Genomic DNA, 23,656 nt, shown 5'->3' with positions numbered 1-23,656 from the left:
CATTTTTTTTTTTTTACTTTCATTATAAATCTTGTTTTCATGAAAACAGTTATATTTCCATTTTTTTTTTTTTTTTTTTTTTTTTTTTTTAGAATAATTGTTATGGACAATTTTGAACCTTTATATTTGTGAAAAAGAGTTCCTCTTAGAATTTTAACTGAAAGAACAAACAACTTCCTCAGCACCAGCAGCAGAATGGTAGAAAATCTCAGAAAAGAATTAAAAGATACAGAATTTGATTAAGGTACCAGAAAAAACATGCATGATCAACCATCTGGCATCGTCAGAACAGTGTCATCAGCAGTTAAAGTGAACCATGTCACCATACTTCATATTTCTGTAAATTCTTTTTCAAATTGGATAGTTTACATTTAACAGTAAAAGTTAAAGTACTTGTAAAACACAGCAATTCAACATGAGAAAATTGAAAATTTTAACAGAGGTACATCTATTGGCTATTGTCAAGATGTGATGGAAAATAGCAAATGCTTGAGTAATATTTCATGGAAGGAGAGTTATATTGTGAGAAAAGTAATTCAATGATATTCAGCCATTTATGTGGTCAGATTTGATGCTATAGTAGCAGGTGCAAATCTTGCAAGTTTAGCACAAGTGACTAAACTGGAAACACATTATTACAAACAAGTAATAATTAAGCAATGCACTTAAACCATAAGTAACTCTCTCTCTCTCTCTCTAGTTGAATAAATTCCTTTATTCTTCTAAGAATGTATTGCTTGAATTATATAATTATTAATGCAAGTATGCAACCAACCTTTGATTCCAGCTAATAAAATTTATGTTTATGAATTTTTGAGAAGAGGATTGGTTATTCATATTATTTGGATTCATCATTCTACTGTTCTTTATCTTGATTTTCACAATATTTAGGTCGATGTAACCTCCAACCTTCTTCAGGTGTATCTTGTCGAACTCAGGAATGTTTCTGTCAAACTCTGGAATTTGAATGGAATTTCAAGCAGAAATCTTTATTTACTTTACGGGGGTAGCATGCTCTTATTCTGTCAGCTATGACTAGATAGAGGTCCCAGGTAATTTACCCACACTGAGGATTGAATTTTCAACATTCAGGAGATTATCACTTTTTACAATTGATTTTTCCAAGTACACTAACCACTGTGCCACAGGTCCTTGTGGACAATTCTAGTATAAATTTTAGGGGCCTTAAACCTATTTTTATTTTTAGTTGTAAATATCACTATTTATTACTAATTATTACTATATAGCTATGATTTATAATTAACAGTTTCCATATTGTATTAAATGATATACTATGTCTACTTAGTAATTGGTTATCTCCCAGCATATGTGCTGCTTCTTTGAGTCGTCGTACTCTCCACTGTTCTTCTCTGTCTATAATTTTTACTTCGTCTCGTACTGGTAGAAAAACCAATTGTAAAAGTGATATTCTCCTGAAGGCTGAAGGTTCAATCCTCAGTGTGGGCATCCGAAAAATACATTTGCGAATTACTTAGGACCTCTATCCAGTCATGGCTGATGGAACAAGAGCATGCTATCCCCGTGAAGTAAGTAAAGGGTTTTGGTCCAAATTCCCCAAGTTTAACAAGATATACCTGAAGAAGGTCGAAGGTTACATCGACTGAAATGTTATGAAAATCACACTTAAGATGAGAACAGTAGTTCGATGAATCCAAATAATAAAATTTACCTTATAGTCTTCAGAGAAAAGAAATGCAGACACGTGCATGATGGTGCCGACAAAGGTGTGAATTCCAAGTAATTAAATTTTTTTTTTTACTCATTTTCAGCCCACACAAGGCATATTACCACATGGAAAGTAAGGGGCTACTATTTGGGAGCGTGTCTAACAGGGGGCTGAGAGGAGTTGAGCAGCAAGATCTCTGCTCAGATTACATTTAAATTACTGCAGGTTAGTAGTTAGGGAAACAAGAAACTACTAGAGTAGAAGGCTTTCCGGCAAGTAAGGGGTTTAACAGTGAAGGGGTGGGATTTTACTGCTTGTTGGGTTAGTCAGGAGCATGTATGTTGAGGGGGCACAAGTGTTATAAGTTCAAGTACATTCCATTAAAGTACTTGTAAAACAGGCAAAGAGATGAGACAATACTGTGATGGGACAGAGGTTGGAGCTTGGCCGATAGTGCGGGATCTATTAGATTTGAGACTCATTTTTGAACTGTTTAAGAGCGAAATAATAATGGTAGATGCGGCAGCCAAGATGTGGCAACAATACTCCATGCACAGGTGAATTGTGGGTTTATAAAGATATAGGATGCTCTCTAGTGTGAGTAATTTCCTAGCACAGTAGAAGGAGCCTACCGTCTTTGCAGCAGCTTTGGCAATGTTCTCAATGTATTTGTTCCAATTCATGTTGTCTGTGAATGTCGGGCTGAGAAATTTGAAAGATAGACTCTCTGGTAGAGTGTTATTTGTTATGGCAATCAGTGTTTGAGGTTTTTTGTAGTTGTTAAAGGAAAAAAGCTTAGTCTTAGTAGAATTAAATGTTACCGCCCACTTATAAACCCATTCTATTATCTATTTTCTAGGATTTCTGCTATTGCCTTTGATATTTGTACATTTGTTTTTCCTTCATGTCTATTATAGGCTGCTCTGCAAAGAAGGTGGGCTCTCTCTATCGTGCTAGAAAGTTACTTATGCTGGAGAGTATCTTGTAACTCTACAAGGCCACCATTCACCCATGTACGGAGTATTGTTGCCACATTTGGGCTGGTGCATTTGTTACAAGTCTCTTCCTCTTAGTGTTCAAAAGAGAGTCGCCAACCTAATAGGTCCCGCATTATCAGCTAGGCTTCAACCACTGTCCCATCGACGAAATGTTGCATCCTTCTGCCTGTTTTACAAGTATTTTAATGGTAGGTGCTCCAACTAACTACAAGCCCTAGTACCACCTTGACGTAAATACCCCCGACAAACCCGTCAAGCAGCAAAATTACACCCCTACACAGAAATCCCTAAATGCAAGAAAGCATTCTACTCTAATAGTTTCTTCCCTAGGTTAGCTAGATTTTGGAATTCCTTTCCAGGTTCCTGCTTCCGACTGTACTGACATGCAGAAGTTCAAGTGTAATGTAAACAGACATCTTTGCTGCTCAGCTCTCCACATAGTACACCTACAAATTATGTCCCAGACAGTAGCCCCCTACATCAAAGCAGCATTGTGATTTGCTTGGGGTGAAAATAGAATAAAAAAAGAAAGAAAAAAAAAATGTCACTGAGCATCATAATAAAATTAATTAATCGGTGAGACAAAAAGCCATGATTCAAGAGTTGTAGCATGAAACCATCAACACTCAAAACGAGATAGCGATCCAGATGGGAGGCTCTCAGCCGACTAATCCAAAGATAGGCAAACAAATTTGTCAAAAAACTGAATAAGATCCTTAATTTACAATTGATGCCCAAATTGAAGTGATATTTTTAAAGCATGGAATGATTCTGGTGTAATCCAAAACCCGATCATAACAGGATAATAATTTTGAAACCACTATTAACTTTTAATCAGAAATTGAAGTGTTTAATCTGGGTGAAAGGGATCATGGAAGGTGGTTTGTTGATTGATGGAACAAGATCACTTGAGCAATGAATCAAAAATCTATATTTCTTTCATTGGTCATGGTTCTCATGCCAGAAGAAAGTTACATCATATGTCAAAAAGATGTAAAATGCTGTCAATCTGATTTGTGGGTTGTATGCTGTCACTGGAACAACTTTTTTTTTTATTTTTGAAAAGCTCTATAAATGCAGGTGTCTGTCAGAATTTTCTCATTCATTTCCATATGTTAGGAACAAGATTGGGGGAAACAATGAATTTATCTTTGACCCATCTAGTATCTTTTTAGGTAGTTAATGTTATGGTCAGCAGAGTTGTTTCTAGTTTTTATTAGGAAAGGGAAGAAAAATAGCTATAATCATAACCAAAGGATAATAACTCAATTTGACCAATTATAGAATTTTAGTCAAATTACTAAAATTTAAATATAATTTTTCTACACAATAAAAAGTCTGAATAAAATAACATTAGTATTGTATGCACAGTTTCTTTCACTTTTTTTTATCAAGATTGGTGCAAGCATATTAAAAATGAAGATTAAAGAACCAAAGTAAAAAAAAAAAAATCTGAACTAATATATTATACACTAACCAATACTTAGTGTTGGGGGGGGGGTCCTTGCTTTGTTTTTTTTCAGAAAAAATACAAAATAAAGGGAATACCCAAATTAACCATTTATTTTCATGCTAATTTATATTTTAAAATAGCTGACACCCTGTAATTAAGAAAGTAGTTTGAACATTTTAGAAATTCAACTAAAACTTTATAATTGATCAAATAAAATAAAGTTATTGTCTTTGGGCCATGATTATAGATTTTTACTAATTCCTTTCAAACCATCATGTATTGTTTGGTTTTACTGAAATGGCTTCTTTTTTTTTTTACATATATTTTTTAAATAAGAAATAAGTATCGAACTTTTACATACATCATACTTTGATAGAAATGTTAGTGAAATTTTACAGCTCAATTTGGAAGGGGATGTATTGGAAGCAAACTATGATAGAAATGCGATCCAACTCTGATCTTTTAAACACATCATGGGTAGAGAATGAATGACAGAAGAAACGATTAAAACGCACGTGTTCATCGTGTTAGATGATGCCACATCAAAGTGTGTATAAATGCGTTATATCCCATATCACCACGATCATCATAACTTGTCATGAATTCAAAGTGTTGATAAAATGCATGCCAGTTAATTTTCTCATCACTGTTGTTGCTGCTTTCATAATTGTGAAGTTGTTTTTCATCCACTGATTGAAAGCATGTTGACACTTGTTTAATTTATAAAAGATTTATTCAAAAGGACAGAAACTGAAACTCTACATGCAAGAGATAAAAAGATTTCACTGCATCAACTGCCTGACATGTGTTATCTCAATTTCGGGACAGTCCATGCAAAATGAGTTTTTCCTTTTTTCAAGTCATACCAACTAAGAGGATGAGAGGAGCCCTACTGGAAGTCACATGAGCCTATTCAATTTCTACCAGAGGTTTCCTTGGACCTTTATTACCTGCTGAAAATACATCTTCCATTAATCACAACCGTAGCATCAAACTCGTGTATATAACAACCACAATTAAGATAACAGTCTGAATTTATCCTTTCAATGTAAATGGCCACAAGTGAAGCATGCATGGTCCTCTGTGAGTGCACAGTGAACGAGGCATAAAAAATGACTAAGTTCAGCATTTGCCCCCACCCCATTTAGCTTCAAAAGTCTCCAGTGAAAATGAACAAATGGTGTGTAGTTTTAGGCCTTAACATATGTAAATTTCAGTTCTGCACCATGCACCCCCCCCCATTTAGCCCCAAAAGTCCCCAAGGCCTTAACATATTTAAATTTGAATTCAGCACCATACAAAACTGTTAAATAGAGATACACAGAAAATTTGGGACAAATATGGTAACATAGTCCCAAAAATGGAGTGATTTTATTAGCCCTAAAAGAGCCCTTGGGGCACACCCAAGAGTTATCGCGAAGTATAGACAAAATTATATAGAAATCAGTTAGTTACAACTTTTCAGAAAGTTTTATAAAAATTCAAAGTATCAATTTTTTTTAATAAGCACAAAAGTGACAATTTTAGCCATTTTAACCTGAAAGGCACCCCTACGGGGGCAACTAGAGTTTTCCCGGAAAATCCGTTCTGTTACTTTTTTACTCATATCATGTTTAATGTTTGTGCAAAATTTCAAAAAATTCCCAGGCGTAGTTATTGAGAAAAGTGGGAACAGACCAGGGTGAATTTACAGGTCCATTCTTCTTTTGTCGGGGGACCAATAATATTTGCAGAAGAAAAAGATGTAAGAAGAGAGAGAGACTGCGAGAGCAGAGAGAAGCCAAGAGAGAATGCGTAATAAGATAGGTTTAAAACTTACATATCTGATGTAGTTGATTCAAGAGAGGCACAAAACTGGGTTAGGAGATCGTTGCAGTCACTGAAGATTTTATTAATCTCTTTTTGGTTTTCTGGATGAAAAGAAAATTTCAAATTAAACACAATGAAAGGAAGAGAATTGCAAGATATTCTATAAACAGAAAACAATAATAAGTTTTTCACTGCCGGCTAAAATTGATTATTGAATCCTTCAAAAAACTTTTTTATTTAGTTTAGCTTCAGAACATTAATAGATTATTTGTAAGATATCGATAAAGTTATTAATTTGATATTTTCAATATTATGAAAAGCGTTCCTTTTAGCTTCATTTGAATTACAAAACCACAAGGTACAGAAAGAGATTTCTTATTTTAAAAAAAAAAAAAAAAAAAAAAAATCATTTTTTTTAATTTGGAATCCTTAAAGAAAGGAATATGCACTAACATTTTGTAATGTAACTATCTTTTTGTTTGTTTAGTTTTTTTGTTTTTTTTTCATTCTAATTTCATAAGATTTATTTTTCCCAACAATACATTGTTTTCTAAAAAAAAAATTTAAAGCTATACTTTTGAAAGTAATGTTTTAAAAAATATTTCAGTAAATAATGGATTTTTGAGGAAAAAATATTTAAAAAAAAAAGAAAAAAAAAAGAAACCGTAATATGTCATTAGAATACCAGTCCCAGAACGGGTAAAATTAATCCCCCTTCCTAAACAAATTTTACAATATCCTCTTACAAAGATTAAAATCAAGATAGAATGCTAATTTTAATTTTCAGTCTGAGTTATTAATATAAAAAAGAAATTCCAATTGATTCCCTTGATTACATATTTTATCTGGTCTGATCATTCTTTCAGGAGCCAATGCCATGAGATATTCACTGTTTATTTTTATTGGACAAGCAACATATAGATTATACAACGATACTGCTCCATTTATTACAAATATATATTTTGCAAATGGCTGCAAAAATTGAATTGCTAGGCATATAATTATTCACATATTTTGCTACATTTAATTTGATAAGGAATTCTCTTTCACGGACTGAGGAGAGAAAAAATGAAATGGAGTATCACTACAACAGACACATAAGTTTTGTTTTATTTTAAAATTTTGGAGATGAGGATTGATAAGTTGGATTAGTCGGACTACTATTCTCGTGTTGATTGTTATTTTTACATTGTTTCAGCTGATGAAATTTCCATTATTCTTGAGAAGCATCTTTTCGAACTATAGGTTACTGAATTCAACAAAGATTCATAAGTACAAAAAGGTGCACCTGAAGAAGAACAAAAGTTACATTAGTTCAAACACTGTAAATAACAAGAGATAAAAATGCTCAGCTGAATAATCCAAGCTTTTTTTTTTTTACCTAACATTGGTGTTCCATGTGTATAATTGGTTGTTTTCCAAAAATTATGCAAGTCATACTAAAAATGAGTTTTGGGGATTGAGTTGCATTTAAAAAAAAAAAAAAGTTTTTTAATTCTTCTAATTAGCTGTAATTTACAATTAACTCACCAAGTGGCACTCATCACTTTTCACATGCCTGTCTATAAATTTCACCCTTATATTGTTTGACACCCTCCCTACACATCCATAAACATTACTTGGACAAACGTTATTTGCTACTTATGTGCATTATGCACGTTTTTGTCAAAAACTTATTCAAGCAGAGCATCCTCACGTGAAGTTGTCAGGGTGAAAAGGAAAATTTTCAGAAACCCACAAAAAGCAAGCGACCACGTGATATTTTTGGCTATGAATATAATAGTAACTAGACATTTTAGCCCATTAAAAATGAGCAAAAGTTATAGATCATTGACTTAGAATGAGTGCTTATGCCCAATTGATGGTTGAATATGGCTAATTTTGTAATAATTTTTGCATTAAATACTAATCCCTATTAATCGCTAACTGTCCATCAGACAGGTACACAATACTGAGTTCGTTTCACCTTATCATAGCAAAGGTCCATACAAAATTTCAACCTGATTGGTCCAATAATTTTCAAGAAAAAGACAAAGAAGATAAACTAAAAGCAATATAATATAGATGGATTTTCTTCCATTGTTAATTTGTTTTAATATATTATTGTTTATTGCTTTTAATAATATGTAATTCAGCAGTTTAGACTGCTAGTAATGAATTTCAACTTCGAAGGCACATTCCCTCGGAAGGATGGGTGTCATTCATTACTGGCTAAAAGTTTTTGTGATGCGGAATTAGACCCATCTTGTGCTAAGGTTTTTGGAGTATATTTTTCTCACAGAATATATCTACATGGATACATAGGTACGTACATCTACATATAACTAACATAAATATAAACACATAAAAAATAAAAGAAAAAAGAACATCAACATTGAAAATAAAATATTTAGTACCAAACAAATGTACATGCATAAATATGAATATCTGTATATACACACAAGTGTACATACAGATACACAAACGGTAGACACAATAAACAAACAAGTGTAAATAACACTATAGCCAAAACATGTATGCAAATATGTAAATGAAAAACTATCAACAAAAATTCATACTATATATATATATATATATATATATATATATATATATAATGTTTTATTTGTTACTGAACACTATAGTATCAACTAGCAATACACATGAAAAAATTGAAATAGCTTGAAATATTTCAATATTGGTATGCATAGAAAGAGCTTGATGAGCTAAGAAAGAATCTTTTAAAATTTTTTTTTTAAATCTGATTAAAATTAAGGAAGTTATGGCTATTTTTGTGCCTCACACGTTTAGATATTTTTCCCTCTTTAAGACCATATGCGTTTCGTCACATTTTTTTACACTACTTTTTCAGTAAAAATGTCATATCTTTGTTAAAACACAAGACTAAGAAATGAAATTTACCATATAAGTGTATTTTTGTACAAGGAATCAGAATATGCAACTGAAAATCTCCCAAAGTTTATGGTTTCCAAATAATCTGCAGTAAATGTGCATAAATATGCAGCAATTCCTTAAAAATGCCATGTATCCATAAACAGAAAAGAAGTTGGAGAACTCAAAGTTGAATTGTAATGTGCTTTATGTACAAAAAACTTAAATCTAAACATAAGACCATTTAAAAATGAATATATTGCAATATTTCTTTGGTATTATTGTAGATTAACACCTTCTGTTTAACCCCACTCAACTCCTTCTGACCACCCCTCCAAAATGTGATTCTACATTTTTAGGAAATTATGTATAAAATGCCATGAAAAACTTTAATGAAAGATAAACAAATTATTTTAGAATTGAATGTAAAATAATTTCCTAATATAGGTCATTCTAGAATTTTAGGGCAGTTAACTGTTTTTTTTTCTATGGGAAAATATGCATGCTTTTTTTTTTTTTTTTTTTTTTTAATATGATTATGTGTAGTTTTAAGAGGGTTTCTATGCAATGAGAATATGGGGAGGGTTGCCATTCGGACTTTGAATTAATTGTAGGGCTAAGGAAAATTATGTGTGAACATACTGAAAACTTGACAGAGACAAAGCTAACAAAAACAATATTAGAGGGAGGAGCGGTTAGTTTCACAAAAATTTAATGTAAAATAATTCACCATTTCCTGGCCATTCTAGCATTTTAGGACAGTTAACCAATTTATTTTTATGTGTATTTTTCTTTAAGGAAGGATCTATTTTTTGTTTGTTTGTTTTAGATGCTTGCATGTGGCTTACAGAGGTATTTTATTGGGGGGGGGGGCTTGTCACTCGAACTTAGTGTTATTGTTAGGGTTAAAGAGTGTTTTAGGAATACGAACCGTTACTTCATTTTTGTTTTGTTGTCCTAACTGCAAAATGCCGTTTTCATTTCAAATAAATATTTTACAGAAAGTTATATATGTGTGTGTGTGTGTGTGTGTGTGTGTGTGTGTGTGTGTGTGTGTGTGTGTGTGTGTGTGTGTGTATTCGACAGGTAAATAAGTCAGCAAATGTTATATTTAGTTTTAATTTAATAAGAAACTGCGTTGCGAAATTTCAAAGAAAATTCCATAAATTTGTTGATTTCTATTTTCGAGGTTAAAGGTGTTAATTCCATAGGCCGTTTATACTATGCTGGAGCAGGTTGTAAAAATATCTTTCGCTTAATAAGTAGAAAAAAAAAATAACGAAATAAAAAGCTTCCTAATTGTAGTTTGATGTGTTTTCTTTTAAAATTTCAAGAATATTGATATAGATTTTGAGGGTTTGTATTACTATACACATAGATTCGAAAAAGTTGTCAAAAAACAAATATATAACAAATAAATGTTATCAAAAGCAAGTTACTTTTCTACCTAACTGGATAATTTTTTAGTGTTTTTATTTAATGTAACATGTTTATTCAGCTTGAAAACAGTGTTTACCGATGTTTTGGAAAATTTAAAATGTCGCCCGACTCTTGAAACGGTAAGTTTGTGGAAAAGAGTTAAAAATAAAAAAGTAGACAAAATACTGCTAGAAACTCGCTCAATATATGTTACCGTGACATAGGCTGACATATATTCGGTGAGTTTTTAACAGTATTTTATATAGTTTTTTATTTTTAACTCCTTTTCTCAAACTTACCGTGTCAAAGAGAGTCGGGTCGGGCACCATTTTTAATTTTCCAATACATCGGTAAACACTGTACGTTTTTCGAGCTGAATAAACATGTTACATTAAATAAAAACACTAGAAAATTATCCAGTTAGGTAGAAAAGTAACTTATCTTGCCTTTGATAACATTTATTTGTTATATATTTGTTTTTTGACAACTTTTTCGAATTTATGTATAAACGAGATTTTGATACTTATTTTGATTTTGAAAAAAAACATTTGTGGCTGTTCGCAGTAAAACATTGTTTTAATTCGCTGTTCAAAACTAATTTAAAGAATAAAAGTGCATGCAATCTACAAAAGTTTATTTTGTTTTTTTAACCATGTTTTTAAATTGGACGAGAAATGTGAGAAATTGCAACAGATTCATAATGCCGAATTGGTTGGGATTGTTGTTATTATACATTCTGAAAACCGAATAGTTCTAAACTAATGTTATTCTGATAAGAAAATAGCTCTAATTAAAACATATAAGAACATTTATATTCATATTTTCATGTTTTTCTTAATTCGTTCTTGAATAAAAATTAAAGAACGCGTGTTGTTTACACTGTGCTATGGCTGATTCTACAGGCTGGAGCTGCTGCTGCTGCTGCTGCTTCTAGTAATACTAGCTTCATTTGACCAAATTCGAGAAATAGAAACAATTTTTTTTTCGGGTAGGTCCTTTTAAATTATCAATTACCGCAGTCCTACTCAACATAAAATAATACTTTTAATTGATAAAGATAGTAAAAAGATTGATTTACTTACTACTGGGTGTCCGAAGAATTTTTTTTTCAAAATGTTCGATACTCGTCATATTAAAGTTTTATTTTTAACACGACAAAAAAAGAAATGGTCAAAAATATTTCGGACACTTGACAGTATTAAGATTAACACCTCTACTGATTGGTTCCCAAATTTCATGACGAAATTTTTCATACAATCACGGTACGGACCTTTAGAAAACGGGGGGTCATTACAAAACCTTACCGAAAACGCCATTTTATAACGTTCACATTTTTATCACTTTATTTGCTTAAAACTCTTAAAATATATAATGTACATTCATATTTATTAATTCATTTGAAAGTATATTCATTTCCGAACAAAACAGTAGTAATTTGAAGACTTGAAGTGCTTTGGTTTAAAAAATATGGCTATTTTAGTAGAACTACCTTGAAATCTGTAATTATCCAAAGCATTTTTTCGTCCGTGTGTATTACTATATCAACACACTGTAAGAACTAACATGATTCAATAGTCAACTCCTGCAAACAAAACTTTACTGGAAAATATATTTTATTCAAAGTAACACTATTCATTGATTCAAACGCCATCAATAGCTGCAGTTTCCATAATAATACTTGCAATCTTGGCCATAGCAAGTAAATCCATTCTTTAGTTGTGATTCAACACCTGCTGAGTATGGAATAAACACTTTTCAGACCATCCGCTGAAGAATAAACACTTAATCAACATTTAGTCCAACAGGTGAGATTCACAATATTTCCATGAAATTGCAGCTATGGAATTGTTAATCAAATTAATATACAATGTTATTTATAACAAAACATTATGCTCTTACATTCGTAATTGAGCACTCAGGTCATTTCTTTTCTACAAAAACACAGTATTATTCTACACTAACTGTACCTACCCGATGTTGCTCAGCATGCAGTGAAGTTAGGTACTTATGCATTTTAGGTTTGGAGGACAATTTTTGGCTTTCATTTTTTAAGAATTCCAAAGGGAGACAATTCAAAGAATTGTTAAAGTTTTGCATAACATATTAGTAAAAGAAAAACAAACACTAAATTAACACAAAATAAAACTTTATCTAAACATTTACAGAATTAAAATTTTTAAAGAATATTAGCTTTTATAAAATAAAAATTTTAAAATAAATTACAACAGGCATTTTTTGTATTTATATGTATTTAAACATTTCTTTTTAAAAACTTAAAAATGCATTTTTTCAAACTTATTTTTTTTTTCGGGAATTTTTCCCAGTACTCTAACCACTGTGCCACGGGTTCTTGCGGAAAATTCTAGTTTAAGGCTCCTAAAATTCATACTAGAATTGTTCACAAGGACCCGTGCCACAGTGGGAAAAATCAATTGTAAAAGTGATATTCGCCTGAAGGTTCAATCTTCAGTGTGGACGACCGAAAAAATACATTTGCGAATTACTTAGGACCTCTATCCAGTCATGACTGACGGAACAAGAGCACACTACCCCCGTGAAGTAAATAAAGCGTTCTGTTCGAAATTCTGTCCAAATTCTCAAGTTTGACAAGATACACCTGAAGAAGGTCGGAAGTTATATTGACCAAAACGTTATGAAAATCACTCAAGATGAGAACAGTAGCCTGATGAATAATGTTTTTTTTCTTTTCATAATTTTGCTTTTTGATTAAGAAAGTTTTCCTTAATATGACATCAATAAAAACCTAAATGAAACAAAAAAAAAATAAGAAAAAAGTGATCCTTACTTTCAACATTCATCAGCTGACAATTCATCTCGCTGTACTTCTTTGCACTCGTTTGTACGAGGTCCATCTTAGAGATCTGTTCCACAATATATTTTTCTGCATCAAAGCTAAAATTGTAAATATGTTCTGACTTCTTAATTCCATTCACCATTTTAACATCTTTCTCCTGTTTAATCCCATTCTCTTTCTTAACAAAACCTTTCACCTTTTCCTCCTTTATCCCATTCTTAAGATCGGCACCAACGCTGCAGTCGGTTACCTTTTCTTTTTTTACATCTTTATTCTTCACATCGATATCTTTGATGTCCACCTTGGATTCATCGATTTCAGTTTTCAGCTCTTTAAATTCACCTTCTGGTTTTGTTTCCAACCCTTGGAGCAAGGAAACATTTTCTGTATCTTTCTGGCTCTTCTCAGTTTTGATAGGGGCAACCTCTGTTTTGACCGTAACTTCACTGGCATCTTTTACTTTCTCCGATTCAGATTCTTTGTGCAAACTAGCAACTACATCAGAGCTATCTTTCTCGTTGTCACTCGTTTCCAGAACATCTGAACCATCCTTCTTGTCTTCGACACTTTCTGCCGTCATGGACGCACTTCCTTCTTCAACTTCCATCGGCTCTACATCATCAGAGTCTCCCTTCGAGGATTGCTTTATTTCTTCAACATTTTCTTTGTCTTTAACTTTATCCTCTTCTTCATCAGTTTTCGATGTATCCATCGGAACATTGGTTTCATTTTCTTTAAAATCAATTACCAAGTCATTCGATTCAGATATGCTTTCATCAGAATCGATTTTTTCTGTCTCAGTTGCATTGCTATCCAATGAATGAAAACCAGTTTGTTCTTTAACCATTTTATCTGAAAAATAAAAAAGAGGACATTTTTTTTTTCAGAGAAATTCATTCAATATAAACATATTTGCTTTTTTGTTGCTTATCAAAGTAACTGTATTAGAGATGCAGATAGATTTTTAATAGAATCAACCCTCTGAACAGACACATGGTCAATTTGAATAGGTTGCTTGAGACTTCCAATGTTTTTTTTTATTTATTATTTTTTTTTTTTTTCACACTTCAAACAAGGCATATTGCCACTTAGACCTAAGGGGCTACTATTTGGAAGCATGTCTATAAGGACACTATGCAGGGAGTTAAGCAACAAGATGTCTGTTCACATTTTTCTGCAGGTTAATAATTTTGAAGAGTCATAATTTGATAGATAATTGATCTACCAAAATAAATTTGGTATTATTTTATGAAAAGAAAATGTTGGTTTGGGATATTTATTATTTTATAGTAAATTATTTATTAAGACTTTTGCAACATCAACTGATTAAGAGGGCAACGACAAAAAAAATCTGAAATTGAGTTTCTTAATCTGGTGGGCACTGGTTCCCACTAATTTCCCAACCTAAGAGACTAGGGTGCAATTCATAATTGCCTTAAAAAATTATTGGAGCCATAAGCGAGATAAGACACAGATTAAAATCCAATGAAAAATCCTGATAGATATTACTAGAGGTAATACTTTCAGGGTGATCCTAGCCAAAAAGGAAAAGCTCAATATTTAAGAATAGAGCAATATATAAATTTAGTTGTTAAAATTAAATTCTGAAAATCCAAATATAGACACATATTCGAGTTAAGAGTTTATTGTTTGACAAAGGAATATATAGAAGGGGTTATATTAATTTCCTATATGTGTGTATGTATAATATATATATATATACACACACACACACACACACATACATACAAAAATATACCAACCACATATTTTCTCATCTAACATATCAGTAATAATCACAATCACATTGCATAGTAATTTTCAATATGGTGGATAGGAAAATACGATAAGTTTAGACAAAAACATGTTAACCACTCAAATGAAAGACTAACTTAGTTGAGATCAGAGTGTTGTATCTATTCTCCGTAAAGAGAAATTGGCATTGTTTATGGGTATATTAGAAATGTTTCACAAACTTTAAATGGGTAAAATTTAATCACACTATTATTTCACATGTGAGGATGTGATTAAAATTTAAATTAACCACATTGTTTAACAAATAAAAAAAGAAATATTGCAAGATGAAATTTTAAAATTATTAAATGTGTTTTATTTTATAATTAAAAACATTGAACAATACAAAGTAAAATTTTAGGTACATGTATTTTTGGTAATATTTTGAAAGCCATTCTTAACATGAAGTGGGGGAGGGTGTTTTGTCACTATTCTGTGCTTCCACTTTACCATTGAATAAAAAAAAATATTGTGAAACTTGAATTTAACCTGAAAAAAACTATTTACAAATAGTGTGGTACCAAAAATCCATAAGCACCAAATTTTACAGTAGATATTGTTTTCAGATGCATATGATGGCAGAGAGTGATACCATCATATGCATCTGAGAACAATATCTACTGTAAAATTAAACCAAAACTTGATGCTTATGCATTTTTTGGTACCACGCTATTTTTAAATGTTTTTTTTTTGGGGGGGGGGTTAAATTCAAGTTTCACGATATTGGTATTTTTATTATTATCATTATTAAATTGTAAGACTGAAGCACAGAATAGCTACAAAACACCCTCTCCATATAAAGAATGGCTTTCAAAATAGCATTATTTCAACATGGAACAAAAAATACATAAGTACCCAAAAATTAAAAACATCTTGCATTATTTCTTTTTTATTTGTTAAACAAAGTGTATAACTTAAATTAAAATATAATCACATGATTACATTTTCAATAATAATGTGATTAAATTTTACCTATTTAAAGTTTAAGAGGCAGATTAAATTAAACTAAACTTTAATTTTTATGCATTTTTTATACCGCGCTATTTTTAAATAGTTTTTCTAGTTAAAATTCAAGTTTCACAATATTTTTTTAATCAATTGTAAGATGGAAGCACAGAATAGTTACAAAACACCCTCCCCCTTCTCATGTTGAGAATGGCTTCCAGAATAATATTTCTGCATGGAACCAAAAATACATAAGTACCAAAAATTTTACTTTGTATTGTTCAATGTTTTTAATTATAAATTATAAAATAAAACACATTTAATCATGTTACATGATAAGGGCTGTCCCCTTTTCATGTAAGTATAAAAAGAGATTTAGTTAAAATGAAAATGAAATAGCATAGATGAAATTCGAACCTCGTAAATTAGGTTTAGAAATAGATTACGAGAGAGAATTAGAAAATGGAATGTAAATCAAACCATTGTTTAGCTTAGAGATAAAATAGTTTCAAGAAAAGAATGTGTATTTTCAATTCTGTTATGAACATTCAATTGAAAGAATGCAACTACAAGATAATATAATAAACATGTTTTTAACATATTGGAAAAATAGGTTACTGAGAATATAGGTTAAAATTCCTTTTGTAAACAAAGGAAAAAGTTTTGGACACGCATTTCCAGAACACGTGAAAGAAGACACATGTTTTAACGTGTATGACGTCATGGAAAATGGGAAGTTCTCAATATAGTTAGAAAACTTTAGAGTTAAGCAAGAAAGAACTGGGGGAGAAACTGGGGGAGAGTCAGAGAGAGTTTGAGGACGACCGACGATAGTCTGCAGTTGGGATTCGAACGTCTAGAAGCGAGACGGTCACTTTTGAAACTTAATATGGGAAGCTTTGAATTCTTGATGAAAACCACGACCGGTAGGGAGAAGAAATAAACCCATCATGTGTTTTTATAAACGTCGTCTTTGTGTTGTGATTCTACCAAAAGGTAAAGTGAAAATTGTTATATATGTCTTATGTATATCATGTGGTTTAAAATGTCTTGACATACACATCTCATATCTACACTTCTAAGTATGAACTTTTAATATACATGAAACTTTATAACACGAACAATAACTCTTACAACATCTCTCTCTAAGACTCTAAGACACAACAACACACTCTTAATAAGACTCCTAAATATAAAAATCATTTTAAAACTTCATCTTGCATTATTTCTTTCTTTTCTTTATGTGTAAAATAACGAGACTAATTTAAATTAAATGTTAATCACATCCTCACATGTGAAATAATAGTGTAGCAACTGACACCCGCTACATCACAGGCAGAGACTACTTTTCACAACTTTGGGATTTGAAATCCATTTTCTCCCTGGCTTGTCTAATCACAAGCCAGCTCTTTATCATGTGAAATCTGAAACCATTAATCCTTTTTCTCACTGGTCTGCCCAACAGCAAACATCGCCGGCGGACTTTAGCCTCCCTCCCCCCGGCAGAACGTGAGTACTAAAAGCTAACAATGGCTCTCTTCATTCTTTGTCATGCTAAAGAACATACAACTCACACACACAACATGTAAACACACTGAAGTTTTTACCCTTTCTTTCTCTTTTAACCGGTTTTCTGCATACTGACGGCTGCTACCTGAAACATGTGTAAATGGAACTGAACTGTTCTCTTCTTCAACCAACCGGCATGATATTAATTCTATTATTACGCACAAACACTGAACTCTCATACTAATGTTTCTGTCTTGTACGCTTGTACTCTTCTAACGACACTAACGAAAATAACAAATAAAGTTGTTTGTTAATATATAGAATGAAACACCATTTCGTCGTTCCCTTATTTCTATATTTTGGCGAACCCGATGTGATATGAATATACAACTATTCCGTTTTGTCTTCATAATTAACTAAAATGGTGACCCCCAACGTGATATGGACACGCAGCTCCATTCTTTTTTTTTCACTATTAACTAAAATGGTGACCCCGGAATATGAACCTTACAGGCTTTTTTTGTTATTTTCGTTAAGCTTAAAACAACAAACTTTCAGTAATGCTACATTTCACATTGCCGAGGAATTTTTTTCTTTTCAAAAATTCGGTTTGACGGCATACCTGTCATGAACAAAACAAAGGAGCATAAAAAAAAACAAAAAGAAACTGTCATAATACACTGACGAGCAAAAACAACCTTCAAATGTCATTTACTCATCACTTGAGAATTCTCTGTTCTAACACTAGATATTCTTTTCGTTGAAAAGAAAAACAAAACATCATCGCTGGACAATTAAAACAAAAAATGCCAAACATTTTCAAAGCCACAGGTCTCATGAAAAAAGGTAAAAACATTTTAGCATAAATACATTTCACTTCAAATACATTCCACATTTTCACGAAAAATAAAATGTTTTAACCAGATACACTTCCTCAAAAAAAAAACAAAGAAAAAACACCTTTTCTTTCAAAATGGCTACATATAAAAAATTAAAAAATAAAAAAGCCTACAAAAAGAGTTAACAGTGTATGAAAAATTCTAATATCTGGCCTGGACTTTCGCTGTTTTTATGCTACCTTTTGCTATTACCAACTCCCTGCCTTTTACATGCATCGCACAAATTACAACAACAAAAATAAGGGTCAATTCGACTCCATTTATAAACATGGCGAGAATATTTGCTGCTACAAGAAACATTCCCCTTGCAAAATTACCTTACAAAAAAAAAAAATAAAATAAATACTTTTCACAGAAAAAATAAATATCTGTTTACTCAACAGTCGAGTCCAACAAAAACACGTTACTGGCGACTAGCCATACAAAACACTCTTCACAGAAGAACACACTCGACACATTTTTCACAAGCTCCACCGAAATAAACCAGTCAACAAAACAATTTGTCAGCAACGAGCACCCTAACAACTTCAAATTCCACTACAATCGTTCAAATTTAAAGAAATTATATTCAATTCTACGGAACAAATTTGAACACAGTCACAAGCAACAAACCTCGTGTTGACACAAAAAAAAAACGGATTTTACAAGCAACTGTTATGGACGGACATACTACAAAATCCTCACTACTTTGAATTTTCTAAATTACAATTGACACACATAAAAGAACCTTTCTTTTATTTCGATAAACATTTTTTTGTTTTCGGAAGAAAACCTTTCCAACAAGGGGGTATCTGTAACAGCCGCTACAAACAGGCAGAGACTACTTCTCACGACTTCGAGATTTGAAATCCATTTCTCCCTGGCTTGTCCAATCACAAGCCAATTCTCAATCACGTGACCGAGTATATAAAAGGCGAAATCACGAACCTTTAATTCTTCTTCTCGTTGCTTTGCCCAGAAGTAACGAGAGCTAGCTATGCTTCTCTTATACCATTTATTTCCACGTGTTGTACCCACGCAAACTTTACCATTCTACAGGACTAGTGTATAGAAGGAAATGCATGTTCATCTCACGTTCGGGTGTCGCCAATTTGTAGTGGACTGGAGTATATATTATATATATATCCCCCAGTCGTTAGGAAAAACAGGAGAAATGATTTGAATTGGGAAAGGAAAAATGAATTGCTTTGAGGAAGGAACGAACAACACGTTAATTGAATTAAACGAACTAGGATTTATTTTGTGAAGAAACAAGTGAAAGAAAAGGGTACTACACGTGTTTAGTTTGGCGTGCGTCTCTCGCTGTTTACTGGTGAGAAGGAAAGTCTATTGTCATAGAGAGAGAAAGAAAGAAAGTCAATCCAGTTTGGTGTGCGTCTCTCGCTGTTAGCTGGTGAGGAGGAAAGTCTATTGTAGTATAGAGAGAGAATGAGAAAAAGTCAATCCAGGTCATGGAGATAGAAAACGTATAGAGTGTACATACTGTCTGTTAGCTCGTGCCCCATACATAGTAGCAGGGGACGTGACGAGCGCGCTCCTCCCTTTTGGGAGGTGGCTGGTCCACCGAACCTCTCAGCTCGAGAGCTGGTCCGAAAAGGAAGATGCTGCTTATTGCTCTTGCTTTTATAATTGTTTCCGATGGTCTTTTGCGCATGTGTGGATTTCCTTTGAAAGGGAAATGACGTTGTCCATCTGTGCGTACATGTGCGTACGTTAGCGTGTGTGTGTATACACGTGAATGTGAGTATGTACGCGAACGTGAATATAAGTACGTGTGTGGACGTACGTGCGTGCGTATGTATATGACAAGTAATATGGCTTGAAATATGAACTCGTGTTTTTGTGGGAGCCTTTTCTAGTCTCCCACAGGACTACCCAAACGAACATTCTTTGTCATGCTAAAGACTATACACCTACACACCTACTCTTTCTTACCATGAGACACTAACTCTTTGACCTGTCTATACTATCGGATGCACGCTCCTACATACGTATATACATGCAACAGTAACACTTGTCTCTTTCTTTCTCCTTTTAACCGGCTCCCTTCATACCGATGGCTACTACCTATAAACACGTGTAAACGGAACTAAACTGGTCTTTTCTTCAACCAGCCAGCATGATATTTACAGGGTTCGAGGATATTTGTACAACTAAACGGCAAAGCTGCCGAGAAATCTTAAACCAAAGAAAATTTTAACTTTTGTCCCGATCCAGAGTTCCCCCTAGGAGGGTGTGGATGGATATTCTGCTATATTTAAAAAAAAAAAAAAAAAAAAAAAAAATCTATCTTGGGGTTTGTTTTACAATAGACAGAGGTACGAAACAGTGGTTAAAAAAAAAAAAAAAAAACAAATATGATAAATAAATGTTACCAAAGGCAAGCTTCTACCTAGCTGGATAAATTTTTAGCGTTTTTACTAAGGTTTATTTTGTTCGAAAAACAAGTACTGTCGAGTGCTACGTGAGAAGAAGAAAAAAAATGACCGCGAACTACCTCTTACATCTTTGAAATCTCGATAATGATATAAAATTAAAAATAAAACAAAATATTGGTAAAAACTCACTCAATATGTTTTTGACCATTTTTTTTTCCGAAACTTTGTAAAACAAACCCAGAATTTTATAACAGAAATTTAGCGTTTTTCGATTTTATCCTTAAAAAAAAAATAAAATAAAACGCAAATAAACTCAAAACATTTACAAAAAAATATCACAAATCAAACAAAAATCATCTCTATAATTATTTATTTTTATAAACTCGTAGCATCTCCGCTGACCAAATAAGATTTTATTTTTTATTTTTTCTTACACGGTTAATTTACGCGTGTCGCCATGTTCTTTCAGCTATGGAAGCACATAACTGTCATTTTTTTTTAACGTTTTCTTTTGCTCCGTGACGCTTATGTTTGCTATCTCGTGCAAATATGCAAGCGTTTAGAGCTGCTGTAGTTGCATTCAGACATAAACAACATGGCGACACCCGTGGTGCTATTATGTGGTAAATAAACATTTTAAAGTGAAATAAAACAACAAAATACTTATTTATTTACGAAATTCGCAAACATCCCCAGAGTTTATGACCATTTCAATACCAACGTCGAAAATTGAATGATTTAAAATACAACAATGTTTATTTTTCGTGGCGGGGTTAATATAAAGAAATGGCAAAGTTTGTTTTAAATTAGTAAAATAAACAATGTTCGGAATTAGAACGAAAATCGAAACTCACAAAATTGAATTTCTATTAAAAAACCAAATGAAGTAATTGAATGCATTAACAGTAATTATGGTGAAACTTTGGAATAGAGGCCGCAAAGCTGACACTTTATCGCAGGTGTTATCGAAATAACGCATTTCTATGTAAACGCAGCTGGAATCTCATTTTCTCGACCGTAATAACATGCAGAAATTTAAATGTAATGTAAACAAACACCTTGCCGCTCAACCTCCACTGGGGGGGGATAAATTTTTATGACGTGCCCCAGCGCCCAGCGTATTATAAACACCCCAACCTCCCCATGTTAAGAACGGATTTCAGAATGAACACCGCCCCCGCCAACTTCGAAAGCCGTTCTTAACATGGGAATGTTGGGGGGGGGGGGATTCCGAAAACCGTTCTTAACATGGAGTGGTTGGGGGTGTTTATAATGCGCCGGGGCAGGTCGTAAAAAAATACCCACTTGGGTTTACCCTATAAATCTGGCACAGTCTTCCCTTTACGTCTAAGTGGAAATATACCTTCTTGGGGGGGGGGGGGAGATAAAAGTTATATATATATATATATATATATATATATTAAAAAGGGAGAATTTAAATTACAGTAGGTATGAAGGTGAACAAATGTACATTAATTGAATTGGATAATATGCTGAATCAATAATAATGTAGCTTTTTTTTATATATATTAAATAAAAAATGATACGGACTGTATTCCGAATTCTCGCCGTTAAATGTATTAATTAAAATTAATTTTAAGTAAATGGGGGCAAATTTAATAAGTTAAGATTTATATTTTGGATGAGAGATAGAAATGAACAGCATGGTATAGAGGTGACTTAATCTTCTCTTTTAAGAGGAAATCGACGTCGATTTAAAAAGGATTTTCACTGAAACAAATAAGTAAAACGAAATATACCTTTATCGATGTCTTCTTTGGGAGAAGATCTCTCAATAGTCGACATTTTCGTAAGTTTTTTTGGTCAATTCTAGATTTAAATTAAAGAGCCACAAAGAAATATGTTTCAATAAGTAGCGCCATCTACAAACATGAAAGTTATCTCCCCTTGGTAAAAGATGACACCGGTGTTGCCTAGGAGTCTTTTTGTTTTCAATTTTATTTCTACTTTTTTTTAATAAACTATATCTTTTGTTGATTGTTTTTTGTAGTTGTTTTTTTTTAGCAAATTATTATTTTTTTTATTAAGCTTTAAATAGGAGTTATATTTATTGATTACGGTATTGTTTAGTCATAAAATTGATTAAAGCTTTAAAGACTATGTCTCGGCACTATTTAAAAAAAACATATTAGATAAAATTTCCTTTTAACAGTACTTGAAAATTTAAAGATTTCGAACAATATATTGCCCAGTTTGTTCCTAATCAAACTGAAATGAATGTCAATGTAAAAAATTAAAAGTCATAAAAGAACACATGCTCTTTATTAATCCTACCACTAACCATAAGTCTGGGTGGCAAAACAAAAAATAAATTTTAAAAACAAAAATGAGAAAAAAAAGGTGCATCTGACATAGATATAACAAGATCGTTAAAAATCAGTTTACGGGCTGTGCGGTTAAAGCACACGTAAAAAAAAAAAGGCATTCACTTCTTGTTCTAAAAATAGCAAATAAATAAATTAAAACCCAATTACGGGCGCAAACAAAAAAAGATAAATTTCAGAGGCATAAAGAGTTTTAAAAATATGCCCACACAAATTCTGCAGGGAAAAAAACTTAAAATGCGCTTTGTTCGGTGAACATAGCTGAAAGCATACCACATGACAAAAGAGTACACTTCTCGATCAATCAACACTCAAAGAAAGATTTAATTTTCAAAACCGTTTTTCTCACATCACCTGGGAGCCGATCGACAAATACTTAAACAAATTCACTCACTCACTCTCACTCGGCGCTCCACACTCTGCATTCCTCACTCTTCACTCACCGCTCTTCACTCACTTCTCTATTCACGTCAACAACTCCGTTGCTACGTATTTTTCTGCTAGCATGACAAAACACGATTATCCACATTCATGCACACACAGAGAGAAGCACTGATCCACACGCATGCACACACATGGCGAATAATGCAGATATTCAGCGGCACGCAAGGACATTTACCTTCTTTATTTCTCCTAGCACACACAAAAATTAAGCCTGTTTTCTCGCTGAGAAAACAAAGGACACTCTCTGCTTTTTCTTGTCGAAACGACAAACAGTCTCAATAACTTTTCAC

General features: G+C 32.5%; 1 protein-coding gene across 10 annotated transcripts in view; it reads right to left on the bottom strand.

Moving 5' to 3' along the window:
• The window catches only part of LOC145293007 (histone-lysine N-methyltransferase SETDB1-B-like), a 166,276-nt gene extending 143,785 nt beyond the window's left edge, over nucleotides 1-22,491 (bottom strand). For all 10 annotated transcript variants that reach the window (XM_080139265.1, XM_080139270.1, XM_080139269.1 and 7 more), the window contains exons 1-3: nucleotides 22,338-22,491; nucleotides 13,044-13,904; nucleotides 5,958-6,048 (exon numbers count right to left, since the gene is read on the bottom strand). In XM_080139265.1, coding sequence (XP_079995391.1) covers nucleotides 5,958-6,048; nucleotides 13,044-13,904; nucleotides 22,338-22,383 — 998 coding nt within the window. In that variant the 5' untranslated portion in view covers nucleotides 22,384-22,491. The remainder of the gene's footprint in view (nucleotides 1-5,957; nucleotides 6,049-13,043; nucleotides 13,905-22,337) is intronic.
• Nucleotides 22,492-23,656: the final 1,165 nt, after the last annotated feature.

The sequence above is a fragment of the Euprymna scolopes genome, chromosome 14 (genome assembly GCF_053919585.1).
Source record: "Euprymna scolopes isolate OS-2025 chromosome 14, ASM5391958v1, whole genome shotgun sequence".
In the NCBI taxonomy this organism is placed as follows: domain Eukaryota; kingdom Metazoa; phylum Mollusca; class Cephalopoda; order Sepiida; family Sepiolidae; genus Euprymna; species Euprymna scolopes.
Note: the sequence above shows the minus strand (reverse complement) of the source record. Positions and strands in the feature narration are given on the sequence as shown.